Source organism: Dermacentor variabilis, chromosome 11 (assembly GCF_050947875.1).
Source record: "Dermacentor variabilis isolate Ectoservices chromosome 11, ASM5094787v1, whole genome shotgun sequence".
Classification (NCBI taxonomy): Eukaryota; Metazoa; Arthropoda; class Arachnida; order Ixodida; family Ixodidae; genus Dermacentor; species Dermacentor variabilis.
In genome coordinates, this window is record NC_134578.1 from 92,827,683 (window position 1) to 92,853,840 (window position 26,158).

Below are 26,158 nucleotides of genomic sequence, written 5' to 3' on the forward strand. Positions count from 1 at the left end.
TGTTTGTTCGTGCATGTGTAGTAAGCTGCTCGTATGAATGTCCCTGACGGAAAGAAAAATAATTGCACATTTGGGCTTTTCCGCGTCAACAGCCTCTTGTCATTGCCTGCATTTGGCAGGGGGCATTGCGTATTTTTTTAGCCTAACTTGCCGTCCTTCAGGCCCCACTTGCCTCTCCCCCACGCACTCACGTGAGCCTGGTCAGTGCTATAAGTCAAGCGCTCAGACAACTGCAATCTGCTGTGTTGAATTGACTGCTCTCGCCGGTACGGGGGAACGCGACAGGGTCACTGTTGTCCTCTTTGTCTCCCTCCGTCGCTGCCGCCGCGCTCACAATCCTTCCGGAGTCCACCACTAGGGCGTGCCTCATAATCAAATGTCGCCCGTAATACCGCAGAGTACATTCATTCATTCATTCATTCATTCATTCATTCATTCATTCATTCATTCATTCATTCATTCATTCATTCATTCATTCATTCAATTATTCATTGATCCATTCATTCACTAGTTCTATTTGCCCGCATTGATTTCCCTTTGCCGAATGGTAAAACTTTTCAGCGTAATATCTTAAGATCTTAAGACACGAATGTGCTGCTTTTTAAGTTTCTCAATAGGCAGTGGACTGAGCAGGTCTAGCAGTAGGAAAAATTAATTCTTGTGATTTGGTAATCTATTCTTCTATATACCATGGTTTATTCATGCTAGAATAACCGTTCGCTAGAGCAATATGTCTGTCTATATTGCTACATGCGTGTGGTATTTGATTTTGCTTGAACGAGGCGCGTGGGCGCCATCACTCGAGAAAAGAGGAGGAAGGACGAACTAGGCTCACGCTGTGAATGTAACTGGTCAGCGCTGCAACCGGTGTTGTAAATATAACCTGTAAGTAGTTGCTCGTCGTACTGATTCGTCCATCGCAAAACATTCCGGTCGAGATGGAACGTTCCCCGTCCTCACCACGCAGCTCCGAAGCGGCCGAACTGTAGTATTCTCAGTCATGGCTTCCGATGGAACCACCCAGTCGCCACCTACACCGGCGGCGCCAACCACAACGTACGTTACGGCTCCTAGTCACCGTGATCCTAGAACATCCTCCTCCCAAAATGACGTTTAGGTCGACGACTGGCTCAGCATGTATGAGTGTATTAGCCAAAGTCACCACTGAGACCCTACCATCACGCTTGCCAATGTGATCTTTTATCTGGACGGGACACCGCGTGTCTGCTTTCCCACCCACGAGATCTAGCTCTCCAGCTGGGACACTTTCAAAGCGCGGTTTCGTGACATATTTGGAAACCCATCAGGTCCCCAGCGGGCTGCGCAAAAAGAGCTTGGCACCCGTTTCCAGTCGCCGACCGAAACGTATGTCTCTAACATGCAGGAACACAACCTGTAACTATATACATACATGTCCACAACCTGTAATTACCAATATTTTGCTCTCAGACCACGCAATCCTGCTGAATTGCGAACCCCAGACGACAAACCCATCTGCTTCCGCTGGCAACCCATTGGTCATGTATACCGCCACTGCCGTAGCACCTCGATGCCGCCATACTGAAGCTCATTCCCTGCTCCTCGACCGTACGCCGATGATCGCCTTTATTCACCTCACCGTCTGTACCCTACTTCTGATGCCCCTGACAGCCGCTCCTCCGTGCGATCGCCGTCGCCTCAAAGCCGTCGCGCCCCTTCACTGCAACTTCGCCGCTTTTCCTCCCCAAACCGACTGACGTAAAACTAGGCCATGCAGCTATTGGAGGTAGTGCTGCATCACGTAAGTCTTGCCCAAATCCTCCGTTGACGCTCCGCACCAACACGAACCTAATTGATGTACACGTAGACAGTGTTCCTTTGACGGCATTAATTGATACTGGAGCCCAAGCATCCATAATGAGCGTTATCTTATGTCGTCGCCTCGAAAAAGTTCTTACGCCTGCCATCACTCGAGCCGTACGCGTCACCTGTTGCCGCCAGGGGTGTGTGCCCTGCGCACATAGGAATTGCTGGCCGCCAATTTCCAGTCCTGTTCACCGTGCTGACCAGTTGCCCTCATGACGTAATCTTCGGGCTCGACTTGCTGACGACGCATTCAGGCTTCATCGACTGTTCCACCGGTACACTGTGCCTAGAGCTTCCTCTTCTTCAGACCTTCGCCCCAAACAACCGAGAACCCTCCGCACTACAGCGTTTGTTCCCTTACCTCCAAAAGCCCTAGCCTTCGTCGAATTGGTCTCAACGGCAACCGTGCCTGATGGCGACTGTGTCGTCGCACCCATTCGTGATGTCCTCCTGGCGCGCGCACCTCTGTGCCACACTCCGTCGTAGCCCTTGCCGCTAATCGGATGTGTCTCCCTGTTATCAATCTTGACTTGACGAAGCATGTGTTACCTGAAGGCACAGCGTTGGCCACGCTCCGGTCAGTGACAGACGCCCACGTCACTGCTTTTGCAGCCGACGCTTCTCCAGATCCTACTGATTACCCGCAGGATGTCTTGAACCTCGACGGCCCATTACTTCCGTGGTCGCTCCGGTCCTCGCAGCTGACAAAGCAACCGCCCTATATCGCCTTTGGCATTCCTACCGCGACATATTTGGCACTGACGATCAACCACTTGTTCAAACGTTACTTCGGATAAACACTGGAGATGCTGTTCCCATTCACCCCCGACGGTACCGCGTGTCCACCGCAGAGCTGCAAGTTATCGAGCAGGAAGTAAACAAGATGCTCGCCAGAGGCGTTGTCGAGTGGTTGGGCGTCGCAGGTCATGCTCGTCAAAAATAAATATGGCACGTGGAGTTTCTGCGTTGATTACCGTGACCTAAACCGAATTACTAAAAAGGACGTTTACCCTTTACAACGAATCGACGGTGCTCTTGATTGTCTTCACGGTGCCAAATACTTTTCGTCCATCGACCTTCGATCCGGTAATTAGAAGGTTTCCGTCGATGAGCAAGAGTAAGAAAAAACCACTTTCATCCCTCCAGATGGCCTTTACCAACCAATGGTATGCCGTTCCGTTCATGCAATGCCCCCGTCACAGTTCGAACGGACGATCGACTCCCTGCTTCAAAGTATCAAATGGTCAACTTGTCTTTGTTACCTTGACGACGTCCTTTTGATTTCACCTACATTTGAGACGCACCTTGAGCGCGTCGCACCTATGCTTGACGGCTTCCGCAAGGCTGGGCTCCAATTAAACTCATCGAAGTGCCACTTCGGGCGCCCCAGATTGCAGTGCTGGGCCATGTCGTCGATACTTCCGGAGTACAACACGACCCGGAGTAGGTTCGACCAGTAACAGCTTTTCGTGTACATCAGTCTGTCAATGACGTCCGGAGATTTGTGGGGCTCTCTTCCTTTTGCCGACGGTTCGAGAAAGATTTCGCAGCAATCGCTCGACCACTCACTGAAGTTCTGAAGAAAGGCGTGCCTTTTACATGGGGTTCCCCTCAGGACGCAGATTCAGTGACTTACAATTCGGGATGCCAAGAGCAGGACGCAGATTGCCTCTCTCTCTACCCAGTCGAAGACGCGACCTCTGCGTCTGATACTGACAGCGACCGCCTGTGTTCTCTGTTTTTCCACCACTCCGTGTAGTCAATGAGCAGCGCCGTGACCCGTCCTTGCGTATCATCGTTGACCGCCTGGAAACGTCACTTGCCAACAGTTCCCTTCGCTTATTCACTCTTCAAGATGGCGTACTCTACCGCCACAACGTTCACCCTGACGGCCCTGCATTGCACCTTGTGATCCCTAAGCACCTTCGCTCGGCTGTTCTTCATGAACTTCACGACGTCCCCACTGCCGGTCACCTGGGTGTGCCACGTACCTACCACCGGATCCGCCCACGCTTCTTTTGGCCAGGGCTTGCTCTCTCCGTTCGAAGATGCGTAAGTGCGCGTGAGAAATGCAAGCGACGCAAGACACCATCGACGCTCCTTGCTGGGTACCTTCAACCACTTGACATTCACGCGGAACCATTCTTTCGGGTAGGTCTGCACTTCCTTGGCCCTTTTCCTTTTTCTGCCTCTGGGAACAGCTGGATCGCTGTGGCCACCGATTACGCCACGCGCTACGCCATCCGCCGAGTGCTTCGTACAAGCTGCACATCAGATGTCGTTGATTTTCTTCAACGCAACGTGATTGTATTACGCAGAGCTCCGCGACAACTTCTCACAGACCAGGGCCGGACATTTCTATCAGAAGGTATCGCGGACGTCGTGCAGTCCTGTGCCACGCGGCACAAACTAGCTACGTCAGACCATCCGCAAGCAAAGGGTCTCACGGAGCGTCGCAATCGCACTCTCACAGACATGCTCGCGGTATATGTCTCTTGAGGCCACACTGACTGGGACCTCGCTCTACCGTTTGCCACATTTGCTTAAAATTCATCGAGCCACGACACAGCCGGTTATTCCCCATTTTTTCTTCTGTTCGGCCGAGAACCCGCACTGCCCCTCGACACAGCCTTCCCTGTTCACGCGGCACCGACCAGTGAATATGCACTTGACGCCATCGCCCGCTGTGCCCACGCAATGGAAATTTCCCGTGAAGGCCTTCTGAATCCCAAGAGAGCCAAAGGCCTTTGTACGACCGGCGATACCTAGGCGCGCACTTCCCGCCAGGTTCTTTGGTCCTTCTATGGTCGCCGGAACGTCAGGTCAGCCTGTCAGAAAAACTGCGGTCACGTTACACAGGCTCATACCGAATGCTTCGTGCCGTGACTCCCGTCACCTGCGAGATCGCCCCTCACACCCCATCTGTTTCCCAGTCCAGTGATACCGTGCACGTTACACGATTTAAGCGGTATCACCCTCCCAGTGATAACATTTAGACGCTCCGGCACGTCGCTTCTGCCGCCGGGGGAGTATGCTACATGTGTGTGGTATTTGATTGTTTGAACGAGGTGCGTGGCGCCTCGTTCAAACATTTCCTCCACTTCAGAAAAGTGGAGGAAGAACGAACTGGGCTCGTGCTGTGAATCTAACCGGTCAGCTCTGCAACCGCTGTTGTATGTATAACCTGTAAATAGTTATGTGCTTCGCGTAATAATATGGTCCAATATTTTGCTTATGTACCAGCAGCAGTTTCTTGAACTGTACGGTAAATATAAACGGGAAGAGCGTCCTCTAAGAATGAACACAGTTCGCTGTTAACAGACATCGCTTGACATAATTCTTGATAAGTTTTCTTTATTTGTTAATGCTATATGTAGACGATTGTAGCAGACAAGGGAAATTTAATGATGTATTATTTAATGGATGGCTTAAGTGCCATGCTTACAGCTGTTCTCATAGTCACAAAGTCAGGTGATTACATGAGCGCGTGATTGAGCAGGGATGGTTATGGGTGGGGTAACCCGCTCAAGACACGGTACTAGCTCAGAACGCCCATAATCAGCGCACAAATTTACAAGGCACATTGGTTTTGAAGATCCCGGGACAGGGAAAAAATAAGATTGCTCCCACAAAATATTAGAAAACTTCAAATCTGCTAGCAATAACATTGGTACGCCTCAAAATTTTACAGTAACCCTTGTAAAACACTCATAACGGCCGCCACTAGCGTTTTTGAAGTACCAGGTGGTCGGTAGCACATACCGCCAACCAGCTTCTAAAGGTTGTAATGAACGACGAGATGGGAAAGGAGGGGGAACACATGAGCCCAATTTTAGAGCGCAGCTCTTTGGCGTCCGTTCCTGGGTTTCGCGTCGTCGTCGGCGTTGTCGTCGGCCTCGTAACCAGCTCCGCCCCCCTTTCATCCCCCCAGCGCTAGCAGCGACCGACTGATACCGCTGGATGCCGCTGACGCCGCTAGAGAGTCAAGATAACGTGACTGCATAGAACACCGTCGCCGCCATGCAGAAAGAGGAGGAAAGGGTCCCCCCCCCCTGTTCTTGTGTGGCGGATAGGATGCTCTTCAGCTGCCGACGCGCCGGTTATTTCACGTAGGCCCCGGCACGTCGACGAATACGTGACCACCTTCCCACGGCTAGACCTGGTTCTTAGCGCTGCGGAAGCGAGGGTATCATATTGTTTGTGTCGGCATCGGCGGAGTTGTCCCTGAAACCAACTCCGCAGCTGGGGTTGACTCACTATCGGCGTCAGCGGCATCAGTCAGTCGCTGCTATCTCTTCCCTCCTCCCTTTATCGTGTTGTCCGCTTGCTGCGCGCGCTTCTGCCCCCATCGTTTGCCGCTGGGTGTACACGCCGCCCCCCTCCCCCTCTTCCTGCGAGTCTCCGGTTGTCAAAGCGCCGGCTCGAACTTAATTCCTTTCTTCGCTCCTCCTCCAATGCAACCCCTGTGCGGTGGCAATCAGAGAGCCAGATCGCTGGCGGCGGATCTGTATATGTGCACCGCCCGAGCCGAAATTGCCGCTGCCGTTCGCCCTGTGCGGTGGCAATCAGAGAGCCAGATCGGTGGCGGCGGATCTGTATATGTGCACCGCCCGAGCCGAAATTGCCGCTGCCGTTCGCCACTGCGAAATTATCTGCCAGTTCTTTCTGAGCCATGAGCGAGACGACCGATGGAAGTCCTCCGTCTGCTGCTGCTGCTGCTGCTGCTAAACGAGCTGCCAGAGCAGAGGCCCAGCGCCGTCGCCGTCAGAATCCAGAGGTGCGTGCCGCCGAAGCAGAAGCTTACCTAGTGGAGTCTTTGTTAAAGGAATACGTGTGAAAAATAAAAAAAAATTATGTGATAGCGCATACATGTGTTGCTCGATTTCTTTGCCTCAATCTATCGAAAAGGTGAAACAGCTTATTTGCTGCGCTCAAATTTCGCATTAGGAAGTAACGTAATCGTCGGTAATTTTTTTCTTAGTTACAACGATACCAAGCCAACAGATAATGAATCCAAGGAACGCATAGGGGAAATTATTTGCGGCAGAAATAATAAGCCAAAAGGAAAATGAAAGTGTGTGAAAAAGGCAACTTGTCGGCGGTGAGAGCCGACTCCAGATCCTCTGCATTAGGCATTTCTACACTTCCATATAAACTACAAAACATTTCGCTTATGCTTACCTTGCTTCAATTATCTGTTCGTTCTATTTGGTTACGACTACCAAAAAGGAAACCCATCGGTTCCACCCGCCTTCGCGTTCATCGCGTAGGGATGATATCGATTTCTACACGTTTTATGACTTCAGGTAGGATACAAGGCGTTATTGGCAATCTGCCTATGCGTGAAATAGTTCGCGCTCCACGTGGCATCAGCAGACAAACGCCGTATTCCGCATCCGCTGCCCCACTAATAAGCCGCCTAGGCAAACAACCTTAGTGTCAGATATTTACATTAACATGAGTAGCAAGAAATGGGCACGTAAAATCAGTTATCGACGCAGATGAACGGTATTACATTTCACGCGTGATGTGGAGTAAGTTCAGGTCCCACTGCCGACAAATTGTTCTCTCTGTCCGCTTACATTCCCGTTCGCCCTATCATGTGTACATGTAAAATAAAGAAAGCAACAAAATTCCATATGCTTTCCTTGGCTTCATTTTCTGTTGGCTTCTAACTGTTGTAACAACATATACAGAGTGAGGCTTCATATGGAAGGCTGGAAGGAACAAAATAATAAGAAAAGACCAGAAATTGATTCTACTAAGCGTCCGTTATATACAGGAGCTTTGCGAAGTCAATTTGTCGCTTATTAATTGGGATGTTTCTCGCGAACCCACGACCTTTTTTTTCTGATACATTTAAAGAAGCTTCCCATAGCTAACTCATGTGCTAACTTACGTATCAATTCATCCTCTTTCTATCACAAGTTTGCATCAATTTGCGTAAGTTTCGTTCTTTTTCATTTTCATCTACGACCAGTGTAGCGTGAACCATTTTAAACAATTTTCCTACAAGCAACTGTCAACGCAGTAGCACTGGCTCTTTGAGTCATTTAAAGCTGCCAAAACACACGAAAAGGGCGCGAAGCACATGTTGATTCAGCTTCCAAATGCCGATTACGCCGCGTGACCACTCGCTTCGTTGTCAGATTTCTGAACCACTCCTTACGTAGACACGTTCGCACGGAGCCTCACATGGATGCCTACAGGTCTTCGCGAAGCGCATTTGCCCTTACTGCCACTGTTACAGTATTCTGTACAGCTGTGTGGAGCTGCTATTACGACGACTGCACGAATGGTATGTATGTATGCTTGTCATTGCTATGTTTCAATCACTAATGCACTAATTACTTTCGATATCAGAAAAGTTCTTCGAATTATCAACCCCGGCACCAACGTTAAAACATTCTTTCTCGTTATTATAATGGTCTTTGTTCTCACTCTCGGTTACAATGCATTCTCACAAACACTGGAAAAAAAAACTAAACCATGGATACGTTTAATCAACGCGTACATGCACAGCCCTGAAGTGCTATAAACGCCATAAAGCTTTATTAAATGCTCTTTTCAGCGGCTCTTGAAATGATCGAAATCTCATACCTCATTAGCTTGCAGATGCGACTCGCAAAGCTGATAACAATGTCATTTAGTGGCATATACCACGCGCTTGTGAACCGGTCTCCAAAATATTTGACTGTTTGCCCGTTCAAGTGTTGTTGTTGTGTAATGGCTGTGGAGAAGTAGAACAGACTACCTGAAACGCTTAACAACCATATAACCGTGAGGAAAGTCAATTATAGAGATCCGACGCACATGTTGGAATCAATGTTAAGTAAGCCTCTGATCAAGCTTGCGGCGTGTATTCAAATAAAGGGGAGACCTATGATTGTGTTTACTTATATCGTATGAACCATGCAACCCGATGCAATGTTCGTTTTAGTCTAAAAAGGCGACAAACTCTGCGCGTATTCATGGCTAATCCTCCAGAATGGGTACGTTCCATGTTACAAATGGGATACAAAATTCTGAAATATAGGTCAATATGCGTCGTGCGTCTTGGTTTTAATGCTGACGTCGCCTATTCGCCTCTACAAGTACCAAACACCGCTTTCGTACTCGGGACATGACTGCATTGACGTCTGACACTGCGCGCCCGTGACCCTGTGCAATTTGTGAGGGGAGTAACACATATATTGCAAAAGTCTGCACGTTGCATATAATGAAAGTAATGGAAATCTCACCCAGAGCCACTAATTGCGAAGCGCGTAATAAACTGATTCGCCATAGATGATCTTCACAGCCATTCCAGTACCAGTGACATTCTTGACTCGACGTGTCGTCCCGGCTGTTCGCGAGGTTGGGTGAACAGCTGCAGCTGTGTCAGCAATGAACTCACTCCGCCATACCGAGGATTGTTTGCCGTTGCTTCGTTTGACCTGCCGTACTTTTGTCCATTTTGGGCCGTTAAGCACGCGAATCGTCCTTCGGATCTTTCTCAAGTTGGCTGTCGCAGCTTTGCTCACTTTTCTCCTTGTCAACTTACGCAGCTCATCCAAGAAAGAGCTAGCTCTAACGAACCCATCGCGATAGTATAGGTACAATTGCTGAAGTAGCCAGAAATTAAAGATTTAGTCCGGCGTACACTACGCGGCTTTAGTGGCCGTCGCTTGAAAGTGAACGCGGGTCAGTGTGGAGGTTGTTATTTTCGGTTCTACTGAGTGACATCTGCAAGTAAACATTTACGCCTCGTTTAGAATATGTAATTTGTTGAAGTCAGTGGACGTGCCCTTATTGATTTAGAGAGTTAGGCATTTCTAACAATTTAGTTCAGAATGAAAGCAGTATTTATATTATTTAGGAACGTACGTAACAAGTGCATTTTCGTGTGACTTGTGATTTCACATGAATGCGGACAATTTTCTTAAGTTATGGCAGGAATCTTATTTTTCACAAAACCGGGATAGAACAATGGCACAGTTAGGTGTCACGAATAGTGGTGAAAATATCAGCTTTATTATGAACTGCGTGGTTACAAGATATGTTCCAACCGTTTGCCTAAAACATATCATTAGGTAAAAGGGCAAGTGCGCAATAGGTGAGTTCCCAACAGAAGATAAATCACATTGTGTTGTAGAACAGCACTGAAAGGGATATACAAATTATCGGGTAGCAATGCCTGTGAGTGAATAAAATTTATTTGAGAGAGCAACCTGTGGCCTGCAACTCTATTTCAGACAGCCGCGGGCCTGTGCTGATTTCCAGCCTCTTTCACCAGCTACGGCTGGTCCTCATGGCTTTGGATTGTCAGCTGGGCCTCCCACTGGTTTTTTTTGTTGGTGCATGGATGGGCATAGTTGCTTGTTCTTGCTGCATTTCTACACCATGTGGTATAGAGGGTTTGATGCATTGCATAATTGGCAGTTCCTTGTATACGTTGACGAATGCATCGCGGATATTGAAGTGCCGTGCCTAATGTTTATTTTAGATGTTGAAACTTGCGTAAAGTCTGCTTGAAGATAGATATATAGAGATTGGAAGTAATCCTAAATGCGAATTGTCGGTTATGCTTATAGAGGTAAGTGCCAAATAGAAATCTTCCAAGTAACTAAGTTAGCTTAATTGCATAAGGCAAGCATTCCAAGATTATTAACAGCAGCTTAACAGCATCTTTCAAAAGTATACCTTGGTACAATGAATATAATTCACTCACATGGCGGTTGGCCCATGTTGGCATGGAATCATTGAAGCTTTTAGTGCAGAATACCAGAAACAAAAGAAGATATGAAACAAACAAGGGCTGACTTTGAACAATTTATTTTGAAGCACGGGACCATATTTACAAAGGCGAAACCCTGTTCCACATTACCCACGTGCAGGTCGTAATCGTCGTCACGCAAGTTAGGACAGCTCTTTCTTGTAAGGAGTTATCGTAGCATTGCGCGATGACGAAACATATCTGCAGGCTGCGCATGCGCGATGTGGAGCAGCATCTTGGATATATATATATATATATATATATATATATATATATATATATATATATATATGTATATATATAGCTGCCTGGAAGTTCAGGACGCACGTGCCAAAACAGAAACGATGATTTCTTTCGGATTATCAGGAAATACATTAAACAGTAACGCGTCGTGCCTAAATAAGTACATGAAACAGGGGGCCCCCAATGCGCTTGTTTAGCGAGAAGCAAACGGGTATAGACCATATTCTGATTGACATCCAAAAGACAGAAATGGAGCTGTGCAGGTAACGTTATGCGCCGGTTGGATAACCGTTGGTTCATCAGGGTTACAGAATGCGTTCCAAGAGAAGGGGAACTCAGTCGAGGATGGCAGCAGACTATGTCGAGCGATGAAATTAGGAAATTCGCGGGCGCTAGTTGGAATTGGTTGGTGCAGGACAGGGGTAATTGGAGATCGCAGGGAGAGGCCTTCGTCCTGCAGTGGACATAAAACAGGCTGATCATGATGATGATGATGGTGATGACGACGACGACGATGATGATAATGATGAGTGCGAATACACATTGTTGCTGCAAGGAGCTTGCACTCGTGACGAATCAGGTACTGTTAATTCGTCGAAAAGAACTGCTGATTAGTCACGAGTGCAAGCTCCTCGCAGCAACAATGTGTATTCGCACTGAATAAGCGCATAGGGGTGGCCCCTACGCCGTGTACTTAGCACACCGCCTTAGTGTTTCATAGTGGATTCCTTGGCGAAGGCCGGACCCCAGCCGAAACTTAGCAAATGAAGCATTGTTGCCTCAACCTACAAGTGCCTGTTCGACTACCGGATCCCGGTAGACTCACATATATATATATATATATATATATATATATATATATATATATATATATATATATATATATATATATATATATATATATATATATATATATACAATGAAGTAGACGCGCGTATGAAGCGGTTTATTGACGCTTCGGCCGGGGTTCGGCCTTCATCAGGACGAAAAACTGCTTTTTCTGCTATATATATATATATATATATATATATATCTGTTTATATCTGTCAACCAAAGGACCAGGCAGGATTCCGTAAAGGCTACTCAACAATAGACCATATTCACACTATCAATCAGGTGATAGAAAAATGTGCGGAATATAACCAACCTTTATATATAGCTTTCATTGATTACGAGAAAGCGTTTGATTCAGTCGAAACCTCAGCAGTCATGGAGGCATTGCGGAATCAGGGTGTAGACGAGCCATATGTAAAAATACTGAAAGACATCTATAGCGGCTCCACAGCCACCGTAGTCCTCCATAAAGAAAGCAACAAAATCCCAATAAAGAAAGGCGTCAGGCAGGGAGATACGATATCTCCGATGCTATTCACAGCGTGTTTACAGGAGGTATTCAGAGACCTGGATTGGGAAGAATTGGGGATAAGAGTTAATGGAGAATACCTTAGTAACTTGCGATTCGCTGATGATATTGCCTTGCTCAGTAACTCAGGGGACCAACTGCAATGCATGCTCACTGACCTAGAGAGGCAAAGCCGAAGGGTGGGTCTAAAAATTAATCTGCAGAAAACTAAAGTAATGTTTAACAGTCTCGGAAGGGAACAGCAGTTTTCAATAGGTAGTGAGGCATTGGAAGTGGTAAGGGAATACCTCTACTTAGGACAGGTAGTGACTGCGGATCCGGATCATGAGACTGAAATAATCAGAAGAATAAGAATGGGATGGGGTGCGTTTGGCAGGCATTCTCAGATCATGAACAGCAGGTTGCCATTATCCCTCAAGAGAAAAGTGTATGATAGCTGTGTCTTACCAGTACTCACCTACGGGGCAGAAACCTGGAGGCTTACGAAAAGGGTTCTACTCAAATTGAGGACGACGCAACGAGCTATGGAAAGAAGAATGATAGGTGTTACGTTAAGGGATAAGAAAAGAGCAGATTGGGTGAGGGAACAAACGCGAGTTAATGACATCTTAGTTGAAATCAAGAAAAAGAAATGGGCATGGACAGGACACGTAATGAGGAGAGAAGATAACCGATGGTCATTAAGAGTTACGGAATGGATTCCAAGGGAAGGAAAGCGTAGCAGAGGGCGGCAGAAAGTTAGGTGGGCGGATGAAATTAAGAAGTTTGCAGGGACAACATGGCCACAATTAGCACATGACCGGGGTAGTTGGAGAAGTATGGGAGAGGCCTTTGCCCTGCAGTGGGCATAACCAAGCTGATGATGATGATGATGATGATGATGATATCTGTATATTAGTGATAATTGACGGCATCTTGCAAATGGTTGCAGTTTAGTGTAGCGCCGTTATGAAAATTGATCTTTCTATTTTCTTCCAACCAATAAGGTACCAGAGCCTGCATAGAAAAACTACGTTTGGAGGTGGACTCGGTCACGTGCGTACGTCATTTTTTCATAATTTCATAACCACTAGTATTTCGCAGTTTCTTATAAAACCGAAGAAAGCACAACAGACGAACAAGAAAATATAACAGTTTCGCAATATGGACGAACCAATGAATGTGATAGCAACATGTTACAATATTAACCAAGTGTAAGACTCGTAGCTTTAGTGGTAGTATGAATTGAAGTAAATGTAAGCTAAGCGAAAAGGCGCTGTTCTAGCGGTCCACTCCTTAAATACTACCACCGGATAATCTCATTTTTGTTTGTTGATTTAAGCCAAAGTGTTTCTTAGCGTGCGTACCACCGCTCTTCCGTATCGGAGATGTTTCAAACCTTTTTCTTGAGCCGATCTTGGAGGCATGCACAGCCGTGCCAATAAAGTTTCAGCATTTTCAGGGTTGACCTCTGTTACTGTTTCACACATTTATTATTTACTTTTGCGAACACCTAAGATAAAAGGCATGTTCGGTCGTTCTTCTGTTTCATGTGATTTGTTCAAGGGCTTCCATTCTCAAAATTCTCATGAACAATTTTGTCAAGAATATAAGACCAGGTATGAGCAACTGTAGTGAAAGAATGGTGTTGCAGTATAACCCGCATATACCGTATGTCATGCAGCAAGGTATGGCATATAGGACATCTATACCTTAATATACACGGAACCTCACAGCGACGCTGATGGCGACGGCGACGGCCCCGGCAATAAGATGGCTTGGAGTGACCATAAAATTGCTATCGTAATAAAAATATGCTGGCAGAAGATTGTTAAAGGGACCGGTTTGTCTGCTAAATTACAAGGTGCTTATTCCTTTATCAAAACTAAAGCTGTATTCAGTTTCAGTAAAATGGAGCTACGAATGAACCCATACAGGTCCGTGGACTCTTCTGCAATTGTGATAATTATGAACAGCTGACCAGCTTTCCATGAATACTGCTCAGTTGTGCTGATTCGCCTAATTCAAGATAATATTGCTATACGTCTGTCAGCACGCAGAGCCAAAGTTCAAGAAGGAGCAATCTGTAACGCACGCGTATAACTAAATAAGATTAAGATTTGTGTTTCTGAATACATAGAATGCTATTGTTCTTTAGAGCTACTACGAATGAAAGGACGACGATGTGCGAATAGTGCCCCCGCATCTGACCGTTGAAATAGGTGTCCTCTGTCACCTTTTTTTAAGATTCTGAACGTGTTTGCATGGAATCCATAATACCCCTTTTCTTTAAAGGCCCTTGATTGCATGGTGCACGGAATACGTACCGTATGATGTCGTAGTGAAAAAGAAAGTACCAATTAACACTTCTCACTATCGCATTGATACAAGTTTGAGCACGGATATATCCGAGTGAAATTGTTTTCTATTCGTAGTGCACAGGAAGTACTTCTTAGCCAAGCTAATTATATAAAATAAACTTTACACTTTTAAAAGCTGCCATAAAATGCTGTTGTTCTGTTTTCAACCAAACAGGCATTGAACGTGACATTGCGTGGCAAGCTAACGTGCGATGCTCCAGCCGCCATGTGCCAAAATGCAACACTGATGAAAAGGGTAAACTTTCTGTCCTTTTATGCTTAATAAAACCTGTGCTGTTTTCCACGTAAGTAGGTTGAACAAGATATTTGCGTTTTCAAAAACCACTGCCTTCATCAGGAAAATGATTACTTCTGAGTTGTCACTAACGAATTTTTATAATTTCGAAGTTTGTTCCTCGCAGGTGTTACTTCATTTTCCTAGACTCAATAGATATGTTCAAATGTCAAATGGGTAAGAAATATTAGATGAACTCTTTCTGGAAACCACTTCCTTGTACGTGTTGTAAGGCCTCTCTTATATCGTCGTGGCATTGCTTCTTATGTGCGCTTCCGCAAGTTCGTTCCAACCACTGTGACATGCTCTGTACAAGGTTATCGTACTTCAGACACAATGCATAAAAATTTGCTTTGTGTGCGTGTTTGGTAACAGGGACGTGTATAACTTACATGCTCCCTCACGTGGTTGCCGCACTTTCTTTGCCTATAGTCCAATATGTCCATACCAACATGCAATATGTCCGTACCTTTTCTTTTACGTGAAAGCGATCTTTTTTGATCACTTTCAATTTTTGTTCGTTATTTCGTCTTTAATTTTAATTACTATCGTTTTTCCCTTTATTTTATGGTGTATGAGATTACGTTGCTAACTTTGAGCCCATCGTACTGCGCTGATCGTGGTTTTGTATTGCTAAGCTATCTATGTATTTTGATTTTGATATGTGTATTTATCCTAGCGCCCCCTTACAGATTGTCTTACGGAAGTTCCTGTTAAATTAAGTTAAGAGAAGCTACTCGGGTCAATCCTCCTCGTATTTTATGATGTTCTCATAATGTGAAACACATTTCTGTTTAAATTTTTTTTCCTCTTTTCTAAGATAAGGCAAGCTGCAGTATTGCTAAATAACCACTAAAGTTCACGAGTAGGCCAATGAATGCTGCAGAAGTTGAATATTTTGGCCTTTTCACATGACTGCAATAATGGAAGAGCGTATCACCAAAGACAATATCCTCAAGCGCTCTTATTGCAGTTTCTTGGTGATGCGTTTCTGTTTTTGTGTTAAGCTAGGCAGAAGGAAGCAAATGAACATTACTCGTGGAGCCTAACATTCCTTTTATTGAAGACAAGAAGGAAAAGGGGAAGATCTGCTGTTTTCAGAGAAGTGAGAAGGAGAGGAAAGTGCCTGAGACCAGTGCATGAGCAGCGAAATAGAATGGCCAATTTCTAATGGTGGCACAGAAAAACAAAAACTTGATGAGGCATAATATGTTTACGCGTAGCTGTGTTTCTGACTCCTGTTGCGAACTGTCGCACTTGGTTTAGTCTCTTGTCTTTCCATTTATGTTTTCCACCCAAAGTATAGAGAAACTGGTTGTAAAATAAAGGACAAGGATGCTAGCCAGTGCTGTCACCTGCTGGATAGCCTTTGCGGAGGATAGGAATGGCTGGAAGAAGAAATACATGCAGAACTCATCGCACAATGACTATCGATGGTAATGCAATTAGCATGCAAGCAATGTAGCCACACACATTTTGCATGAAATCACGTTTATTCTGAGACTTCTGTTTCTTCAGCGATATGTGAGATACATTGTCTCCTATGTCGGCACGCTATAACGTGGTACTCGCTTGCCAAGGTCGCTGATGAGCATGACCGTATGATGAGGGCCAGATGACATTGACACATTGACAACAATGGAATGACGAAGAAGAAATTACGTCTGGGGCTTGACAAATGCAGTATGAGAACGGTGGTATGACGAGAAAGAGATGATGATTCTGAAGTAATGACGATGATATCAAAGCGGTGTCGTGGCAATGACGCCATGCGGGCAATGGAATGGTGACGAAGTGTGACTACCACCAGGTGATGAAGCTCGAATTGCGACGATTGTGCGTCCACGCAATGACAATGAACGCATGACAGTGGCTGTCTGACTACGACGCAGTGATGACGATGGCAGTGCAACGGTGGCATTGTGTAGAATGACCAGATAGCATGACGGAGAAGGAACGACGTCGATGAAGCAACGAAATAAGTATGATGACTAGGGACGTGAGGAAAATGGGAGGACGTCCCTTGGGCGATGAAAATATTCAAGCGACAGCAGCGTGACGACGGCATGTCGACGATGGGGAAGCGAAAAAGCATGACAACTGTATGAGGACAATGAGAGGACAACGCTTATATGACGATGGTGGCTTGACGTCTACAGAATAACTAGGACTGTATGACGATAACAGCATGACGAGAGTCGGGTGACGTAGCTAAGTGAAGGGGATAGAACGTCTACAACGGCATCAAGACTGCGGTATGACAATGAATACATCACGACTGTATGACGACAATGGTGGTCACCAAAGCATGACGATGATGATAATTTGTAACACAATGCAACCTGCAATCACTTCCAAAGTCCGTCACGCACTTCCACAGTCCTCAAGTATCTGACCAGCGCATTTAACATCTTAAGTGCTAAAACCGGTTCGGACTAGTGCCCTGGGACTTTATTCCTCCGTCAAGGGGCGATTGTCCAGTTTGTCAAATTCGGTCGCGAGCAAATTTCTTGCAACTGTGTAACGGGGACAGTCGCATCAGAGGTGTCTGATTATATTCTCAGAACTGATTTTGTTGTAAGCAAGGCTGTAGGCAATTCGAATGAGGAAGGAATAGCTGTTTGTCAATGTTTCACCCAGCTAGAAATAGGTGCCACAGGAGTTTGGGGAAAGCCACAAAGAATGGCGTGATTGGTATGTTAAAAAGAGTAACGAACTTCATTAGCGCGTCTCTTGTAATATTACGCAGCTTCTTCCACCTTTCGTGACGACACGGTCAATCATGTGAGTCGGCGTCTCCTACAGTCACTGGCGTCACGAGCAGGATGCCAACCCACATGATGTGCTCGAAAACGAACTGGGATAATAAAGTGTATTGCAATGGCAGACTTAGTAGCATTGTTCAAAAACACGAAGCATCGACTGCGACAGCAAATTTGTAGACAGATATACGAGTAAGGATAGTAGTTTTATGGGCCGTATCAACTTGCAAACATTCGCTTACTAACTAAATGAACAAGCACGGTGTCACACCCGCACATATCAACATGAACACATCTCGTTCGATGATCGCAGAAACTCTCTGTCGAAACGCTGGAGTGCAGAAGCGCGGCAGCAGCAGGAAGCGAAATGAAACTCGTCCTGTCTCTTTCTGCAACGTGAACTAAACGTTGGAAGCACAGCGCATACCAAGCTACCGGCACTTCACATACTTGGTCCACACTACAGATCCCTCTGAAGATTAGGCCAGGGCGGGGGCGCACTTGCCCGCGTCGCAGATGGCTCGCAAGATATGCGGCGTCCATACCACCGCGCGGCAAGCAGCAGACACCGTAGTAGACACCCCCTCCCCCCCCGTTTTCTCGCCTCCCTCCATGCCTCACGCGCGACAGAAAACGGCGTGCATCTACCCTGTATTCCTCCGTCGCGCGCGTAAGATTGAACCATGATCGCAGGCTGACCCTCGCAAGTTTTCACTCGCATCCAGCGCACGGAACGCGGCAACTATGTTATCGATTTCGGACTTCATGCGGAACATCGTGGTGACGACGACGACAACGGCAGCGTAAGCATAATTGCGCTTGCAATGTCTATGTAACTGATATCGCAATAAAAAGACGCGGCGCTTCGTTTGTTGCAGTGGTACTGTTCCAAGACGGCGAATGTGCGCTTCCTTAGCACTACTGTATACATCTGAAAAGAGAAGTCTAGTTCTCTAGCTTTGCACTTTGAACGAAATAAGTGTCTCCTTACTTTTCTTGCATCTTGACTCGTGATGAGCCTAAGCGGGTAGTATCTGCTTTTGGGTCTTTTTCCGTGTTTGCATTGTGGGTCCAGAGTGTTAACCCAAATAACGGCCTTGATCAGTGTCAGATATGTGGTGCCTAAAATCTAAGCCTCAATTCATGAAATGTTTACGTAGGTAAATTCTTTTCCCTGAAAGTATTGATTGAGCCAAGTATGTTTTTTGCATTGTACTCTTCAACTCACACAATGCCACCAAATGAAAACGCGATGAAGGTACAAATTTCAAAATGCGCATCATTTCCCTGACACCAGGACATGCGAATTTTCGTCGACGCTATAGTCCCAAGGGGAACGCAGCTGGGGAGGATCAGGTAACAGCAGATTTGTTGAAGGATGGTGGGCAGATTGTTCCAGAAAAACTGGCCACCCTGCATAAGCAATGCCTCATGACCTCTAGCATACCGGCATGTTGGAAGAACGCTAACATATTCCTAATCCATAAGAAAGGGGACGCCAAGGACTTGAAACATTATGGACCGATCAGCTTACTCTCCGTTGCCTACAAAGTATTTACTAAGGTAATCACAAATAGAATCAGGAACACCTTAGACTTCTACCAACCAAAGGGTCAGGCAGGATTCCGTAAAGGCTACTCAACAATAGACCTTATTCACCCTATCAATCAGGTGTTAGAGAAATGTGCGGAGTATAACGAGCCCTTATATATAGTTTTCATTGATTCCGAGGAAGCGTTTGATTCAGTCGAAGCCTCAGCAGAATGGAAGCATTACGGAATCAGGGTGTAGACGAGCCGTATGTAAGAATACTGAAAGATGTGTACAGCGGCTCCACAGCCATCGTAGTCCTCCATAAAGAAAGCAACAAAATCCCAATAAAGAAAGGCGTCAGACATGGAGATACGATCTCTCCAATGCTATTCAGAGCGTGTTTACAGAGGTATTCAGAGACCTGGATTGGGAAGAGTTGTGGATAAGAATTCATGGAGAATACCTTAGTAACTTGCGATTCGCTGATGATATTGCCTTGCTTAGTTACTCAGGGGACCAATTGCAATGCATGCTCACTGACCTGTAGAGACAAAGCAGAATGGTGGGTCTAAAAATTAATCTGCAGTAAACTACAGTAATGTTTAACAGTCTCGAAGAGAACAGCAGTTTACGATAGGTCGCGAGGCACTGGAAGTGGTAGGGGAATATATCTTTTTAGGGCAGGCAGTGACGGCAAATCCGGATCATGAGACTGAAGTAATCAGAAGAATATGAATGGGCTGGGGTGCGTTTCGCAGGCATTCTCAGATCATGAACAGAAGGTTGCCATGATCCCTCAAGAGAAAAGTGTATAAAAGCTGTGTCTTGCCAGTACTCATGTACGGCGCACAAACCTGGAGGCTTGGGAAAAGGGTTCTACTTAAATTGAGGACTACGCAACCATATATGGAAAGAAGAATGCTGGGTGTAACGTTATGGCATTAGAAAGGTGCAGATTGGATGAGAGAACAAACCCGAGTTATTGACAGCTTAGTTGAAATCAAGAAAATGAAATAAGCATGGGAAGGACAGGTAATTAGGAGGTAAGATAGCCGATGGTCATTAAGGGTTACGAACTTGATTCCAAGGGAAGGGAAGCGTTGCAGGGGGCGGCAGAAAGTTAGTTGGGTGTACGAGATTAAGCAGCTCGCAGGGACAACTTGGCCACAATTAGTACATGACCAGGGTAGTTGGAGCAGTATGGGAGAGGCCTTTGCCCTGCAGTGGGCGCAACCAGGCTGCTGCTGCTGCTGCTGCTGATGATGATTATGATTGTCCCAAGCGCTGCACGTATTTTGCAGGAGCTGTACGTTGCTCTATGGTGGCTTGGCAGCAAAAAATTTCAGGTGATTTTTTCTATTCAAATTTGTTATTTTATGCACTTTTTGTTGCACTTTGACAAAATAGCAGCCAAGAACCTTAGTAGAAATTTCAGCGCGAAAACATACAAGGCCATTCGGCCCTGCGAGAGTGGAAGACCAGTTGAGCTGTGAGCACTGCAGTAAAAAAATTCAGTGAAAGACTTTGTTGCATCACTCATTGTCACTTAGTAACGACGGTGGGAATGGCTTTGTGGTTGCTATGGTATACATTGATTGGCATACTCCAATCACTATATACCATAGAAAGAACAAAAAAGGTATTCATTTTAAAATTATGCAGAAACCACCGACTACGATTGCGAATGTAAGTGATTAGGCCGAACGAGCGAACGAACGAACGAACGAACGAACTAAAGAGTTGCGAGGCGACAGTCCCCCTTCCTCTTTTCCGCGCCTCCCCGACACACGGTTACGCGAGATCTTTAACTCTCGGTTACAGGTCGTATAAATAAGTTTTCTGCGAAAAAGACCGCTACGAAACTCTCTTGATGACTTCGAGCGCTGTATTTACAGGAAATTATTACAGTGTGCCACAGCTACATAAACGCCCCTCGTAAGATGCGCCCAGCTATCTTTCTCCAACCTGAGATCCTCTTGTAAAATAATTTACTCAAGGTTAAAGCACTTGTTTGGAAGGATGCGCCAACGAAACGCCGATTATTCCTATTTGAGAAACCTTGCTCTCGACCGTACTTTCGGATCTCGGTCGGGCCGGGCCTGGTTGAGTAGGCTTACTTCTTTTCCGGCTACCGCTGGGCCATTTTAACCAATTGGATTGGGTTCGGACGGTAAAATTATACAAGTGCCGGGTACAGACTGGGCACAGGCCGAGAATCACGGCCCGTGGGGTGTTCTAGAGCACCGTGCCTTCACCTCGCCGCCTTGCCTCGCCTTCCCGAAACGAATGACCGACGGAGCGACCGAGTGACCGTTCTCTCTCTTGCAAGATGACTCGTCTATGTTTATGCTAACCAGGGCGAGGCTAGCAGAAGGAAAGGTGCTTTTTGCGCAACCTAGACTTTTGGAACCATGTGCTAAATGTGACTGATAGATTGGCTTTGTTCGCGTGTGCCCTGCAGGAAACTTGCTCCTTCAGGCCAGTCTTCTATCAATGGATGCTGGTACGTTGATACTGTTGCAGTAAGTTTCTTAAATATTAACGTTTGCACGGTTCGTCTTATGCTTCACGTAAAATATTGTATTATGGGCTGAAGATGCGCTTCTCGCGCATGTACACCACTCTTTATTTGTAATGTGCTACGTTATAAATGCTATACTGCATAATTCAGTTGGCATAAATTAGGTTGTGAGAAAGTTCTCACATTTCATGGCCTTTCCAAACACTTAACTGATCATCTATCTGTTTCTTATGCAGTTTTCAGGGAAATTAGGCAGGACATCCCATGTATTCTTTATTTTAAAAGATGTTTATTACTTCGCGTGCAATCTCTCATTAGATTGCGAACGCTGGCCAACACCAAAAATAGGCTGCTCGAATGATTTAAAAGAAAGAAACGAGAAGTAGAACAAATAACGTTGCGACGTTTTCTAATATTATTTGTATTGAGTATGGACTTGTGAAATACCTACTCAGTAGCGAAGCGACCATAAATGTTGCAACAAGTATGACTAGTGGCAGTTTATTGAGGACACTCTGCTTGCGACAACAAAATTACACCAAAAACAAATAGCTTTTCTTGCATATTGAATCTTTAAGAAAATGACATATCGATCCCACCCCGCTTGGTATAAATATGCATATATTTTCACGTGCGTAAAGAGGTAAACATGGGACTTCTCGGAGTGAATCGTCCATTTTTCTTTTTGCTCCTTTTGCAGCCTTGCTGGCTGAAGCTTGTGCCGCCACGCGAAGACGAGCCTTACTTGTTGCGAGGCTGATCCTTTCCACCTTCGGCGTCAGGAAAGCTCTCATCTACTACAACAGTTTGGTCTTTCTTGCGTCAAGATTTTCTCGCAAACATTACAAAGGTTGCGTCGTAACGTCGTCAGTGTGTTTCATTTATTCTCAATAAATATTTTCCGTGTTTGTTTGGACAAAGTTTTAGGTGCAGCAACGATCAACAGCACACAGCGCAACAGGCAGCATTTCAGTAGCGCAATCTGAAACAAACTCCTGTAGCGCTATGCACTTGCTGCGGTAGCGCAGTGGCTATAGGCTTTGCTCTGCTGAGCGCGAGGTCGCTAGTTGCATCGCGTATGTGGTGGCCACCTTTTAATGGGGACGAAATGCCAGAATGCTCGCGTGCAATGCAATGGTTGCAACTTAGCGAACCTCAGCTGGTCGAACGTAATCCGCAGTCCCCCACTGCGGCAAGCCTCATAATCAGACCGTGGCTTTGGCAGGTCAACAGAATTTATTTTTTTTTGGTTCAACGCTCTGACGCGCCATACCAATGGTTTACACTTGTTCATTTTATTGGCAAGTAGAAGGCGGTATGCACTGGTGATCTCACTTTGCTTTTTCATTCTGCATAATCGCAGAGTCACCTTGGACGAAGGCTGCTATGCTATTATTACACAGGTCATTGTTAAGAATGCTGTATTGTCTAAAAGAAATCGCCGTAAATTTATCTTCGATGTGCGAATGTGGAAATATTTTGTTTTTTCGCAAGACACTGCACCGAATTTGATCAGGTTCACATTAGCTAAAGATAAATACTGTAATTTAGTGACTCTAGCTAGTAGATTCTTTATTTAAAAAGTTTATTTGTTATTAAATATTGCTGAGTAATGCGAAATATCCATAAAGAAACAACTACTAAACTTTCAAGTTAACAATTCGGTAACTAAGCAATAAAAATTAACATCAGAATATTGTTAACCGCACCCACAAATACACTATACTTAGACGACACGGATTTTTTACACACCCCGCGTTGATATGTTCCACTAGCTTTTCAGTTGGACTTCTGTAAAGCAGTCCTACACACTTGTACAACTTTAAGTAAGCTCTTAAATTACATATTAAGCGTCAGATGCTTCAAAAGGCGCGATACGTCCTTTTAGCTCAAAGTTATGGAAATGTAAACTTGGTGTTTCAATTTTATCCATTGTTACAGAATTTAATGCGTTTCATCAAACATTCCAAGACATACTAAGATACTTTGCTTCCTGTCCTTTCTGGAGCTTTTCTTTTTCTGTCAAATGCAGTAGGCTTTATTCAAACTGGCTCGGTGATTTTGTCAATCTAACATCGCTGCATTAGAGATGTACTTGAGTATTGAAATGTGAGTTGTGCATTAGAGATGTATTTGAGTATTGAAATGTGAGTTGTGCCCCGAGCAAAAACTTGCTCTTCAGGTTTAGTTTTCTGGATCATAACTGGCGCATCTACATAAGCCGGACTCGGAACTTGTCTACGTATACAGTTGGCGATGTCATTTTTTTTTTGCGACTCACATGAGGTTATGGAAATAATACTACGATCATCGTTGTAAAGTGTGCTTCAAATGGTGGGTGGAGAAACAAATAAAATACAATGCCATAAAATATGTTTGACAGCATAAAATAAAAATCTAAGATGAGAAGTAGTTTGTGAACGCAAGAAAATACCATTTAGTCTCCTGCTAGAATGTGCTCTCTATCCGCACTTAACTTCGAAGAACTTTACCATAAGTACATTGCCTTCGCTTAACCTTGCTTGAAAAAATCCCATTTTATGTAACAGCCGGTTGTCCAAGGAGCCATTGTATTAGACGCGTACTAACACAAGCATTTGAACCGTGTGTCTACAAGTGGAAGATGTTTTAAAGTACAACAGCTGATGTCAAAACAGCTTAGAAGGAGGCTAAAGGCAACCAGTGACTTCGACTAGATTTTCCCTGACAAAAACTACGCAAAATATTTAAAGCCAAGGGATGACTCACTTGTCGAGGAAATGGTAATCGATTGTGCCCCACATGATGCTTTGACATTTGTAACCGGCCGTGGCGAGTGGGCTGCGCCTTTAATCTACAAAACCATTATTCGCCGCGGAATGCTGGCTGCTCTCAGTGAGCAGCCTGCATAAAGAGGGCGCTACGCTCCCGGAAAATCCGCACACAGAAGATTGCGCTATTAAAATTTCGTTCAATGCGTCGATATGGCTCCGGAAGGCGGACAGCAAACAAAGACATTCGACGCTACACACACTGAATTCCACTGAACGTTTATTTCTAACGTAGCAGGTATTTCACACTCTATCCCACGTCAAGCAAAACAATCAGAACATGCGCTACTCGTAGCCTTCTTCAAGAGCAACGCTTCGGCACTGGCATTTTCATTTTTTTCTCTGTTTACAAAGAAATGACAGCGCAGTAAACTTTTGTGTGCATACATACTGGCTCTGTTCAGCTATGTCATTGAAATGTTTTACTTGCATCAACTCAAAAGAAGGCCACCATCAAAAAAAAAAAAGAAGGGCGCACCTAGAATATTTTGGAACGGCATAAAGTTACAAGGCAGGAAATAAGGAACAAAAAAAACATATCCTAGACGAAGATGGAAACAAACAGGAAGGAAACGCGGCATTAAATTACATTTGCAAAATAAAAACTGCACATTTCCAAGGCAATGGCGAGGTTGCATTTGAATAAAAAAAGAGCATGAAAGGGAACCAAATGGAAGAGGAGCGGGTGCTGAGAAATTTAACCTGGAAGAAAGCCGAAGAGGAAATTCCTAAGCGCAGAATCCCGGGGCTGGACGAGGTTCCCGTTACGCTGATTAATCAACTAGGACAACAATGTAATCAACCTCTGATGAAAGCAGTGCAAAAAACTTTAAAAGATCGAAGAATGCCAGGCAGTTGGCGACAAAGTAGAATGAATTTATTTAGAAATGTAAGGGGTGAGAAAGGTAGATTTAACTCGTATAGATCGCTGACCGTCGAAATGCATTGGCAATTTACGGGTTAGCAATGCAGGCAATCAAATCAGAGCCTGCAAGCTTCGGCATAGAATAATGGAATTTTGGGAGAACTTCCGAATGGGCTTCAGAATAGGTAGGCGTTTGGATGATAAATTATTTTTTGTTACTCAGTCTATTGAAATATATAGAGTAGAAAACAAACGGTTATATTGAGCATTTTTAGAGATTACAGGAGCGTATAACAACGTAGAGCGCAACATTTTGCTGGATATTCTGGAAGCGGTAGGCTTAGGTGACGATTGTCTACAGCTTTTAATAGAGGTTTATCTAGTAAATACCATTTGGTAGAATGGAAAGGGACCACGAGTGAGGAGAGACTTGATATCAACAAGTGACTGGAGCACGGGTTCCCTTTATCTCCACTGCTGGTAATTATGTACAGGGTCAGGATGCAGAGGGCGGTGGAAGAAAAAAATAAAGGCTTTAATCTCTCATACAAACAGGCGGGTACAGTAGTAGAGCAGCAGCTTCCAAGTTGATTTTATGCGGACGACGTTGTGTTGCCCGTGCTATTTCATTATGGAGCAAGTTACCAGGGCATTCGGTTAACACTAATTAAACGGAGCGGTTAGTTGACCTCGTAAAAATATTTGCACTTGACTGTTATAACAGACTATATTTTCGTTGTTATCAACACCGTCCAAACTAACGTTTGTGAAAGCCGCATCAGCAGTTTGCATTCGCGCCTCTATAAAGTTGTGTGCATTACACTTAT

General features: G+C 45.2%; 1 protein-coding gene across 1 annotated transcript; it reads left to right on the plus strand.

Annotated features, from left to right (window-relative positions):
* The first annotated feature begins 8,025 nt into the window (after window positions 1-8,025).
* LOC142564799 (uncharacterized) lies at window positions 8,026-22,552 on the plus strand. The gene is made up of 6 exons (XM_075675962.1): window positions 8,026-8,143; window positions 13,193-13,245; window positions 14,721-14,801; window positions 20,437-20,481; window positions 21,597-21,638; window positions 22,357-22,552. Exons 1-6 carry the CDS (start codon window positions 8,041-8,043, stop codon window positions 22,414-22,416), a joined length of 384 nt encoding a protein of 127 aa, XP_075532077.1. The 5' UTR covers window positions 8,026-8,040; the 3' UTR covers window positions 22,417-22,552.
* Window positions 22,553-26,158: the final 3,606 nt, after the last annotated feature.

Coding starts and splice junctions, on each gene's coding strand:
- LOC142564799 (XM_075675962.1), top strand. CDS start 8,041: ATGGATGCCTACAGGTCTTCGCGAAGCGCATTTGCCCTTACTGCCACT. Junction 13,246..14,720: donor AGGTGGACTCGGTCACGTGC/GTACGTCATTTT, acceptor TCAACCAAACAG/GCATTGAACGTGACATTGCG. Junction 21,639..22,356: donor TCTTCTATCAATGGATGCTG/GTACGTTGATAC, acceptor CTCCTTTTGCAG/CCTTGCTGGCTGAAGCTTGT.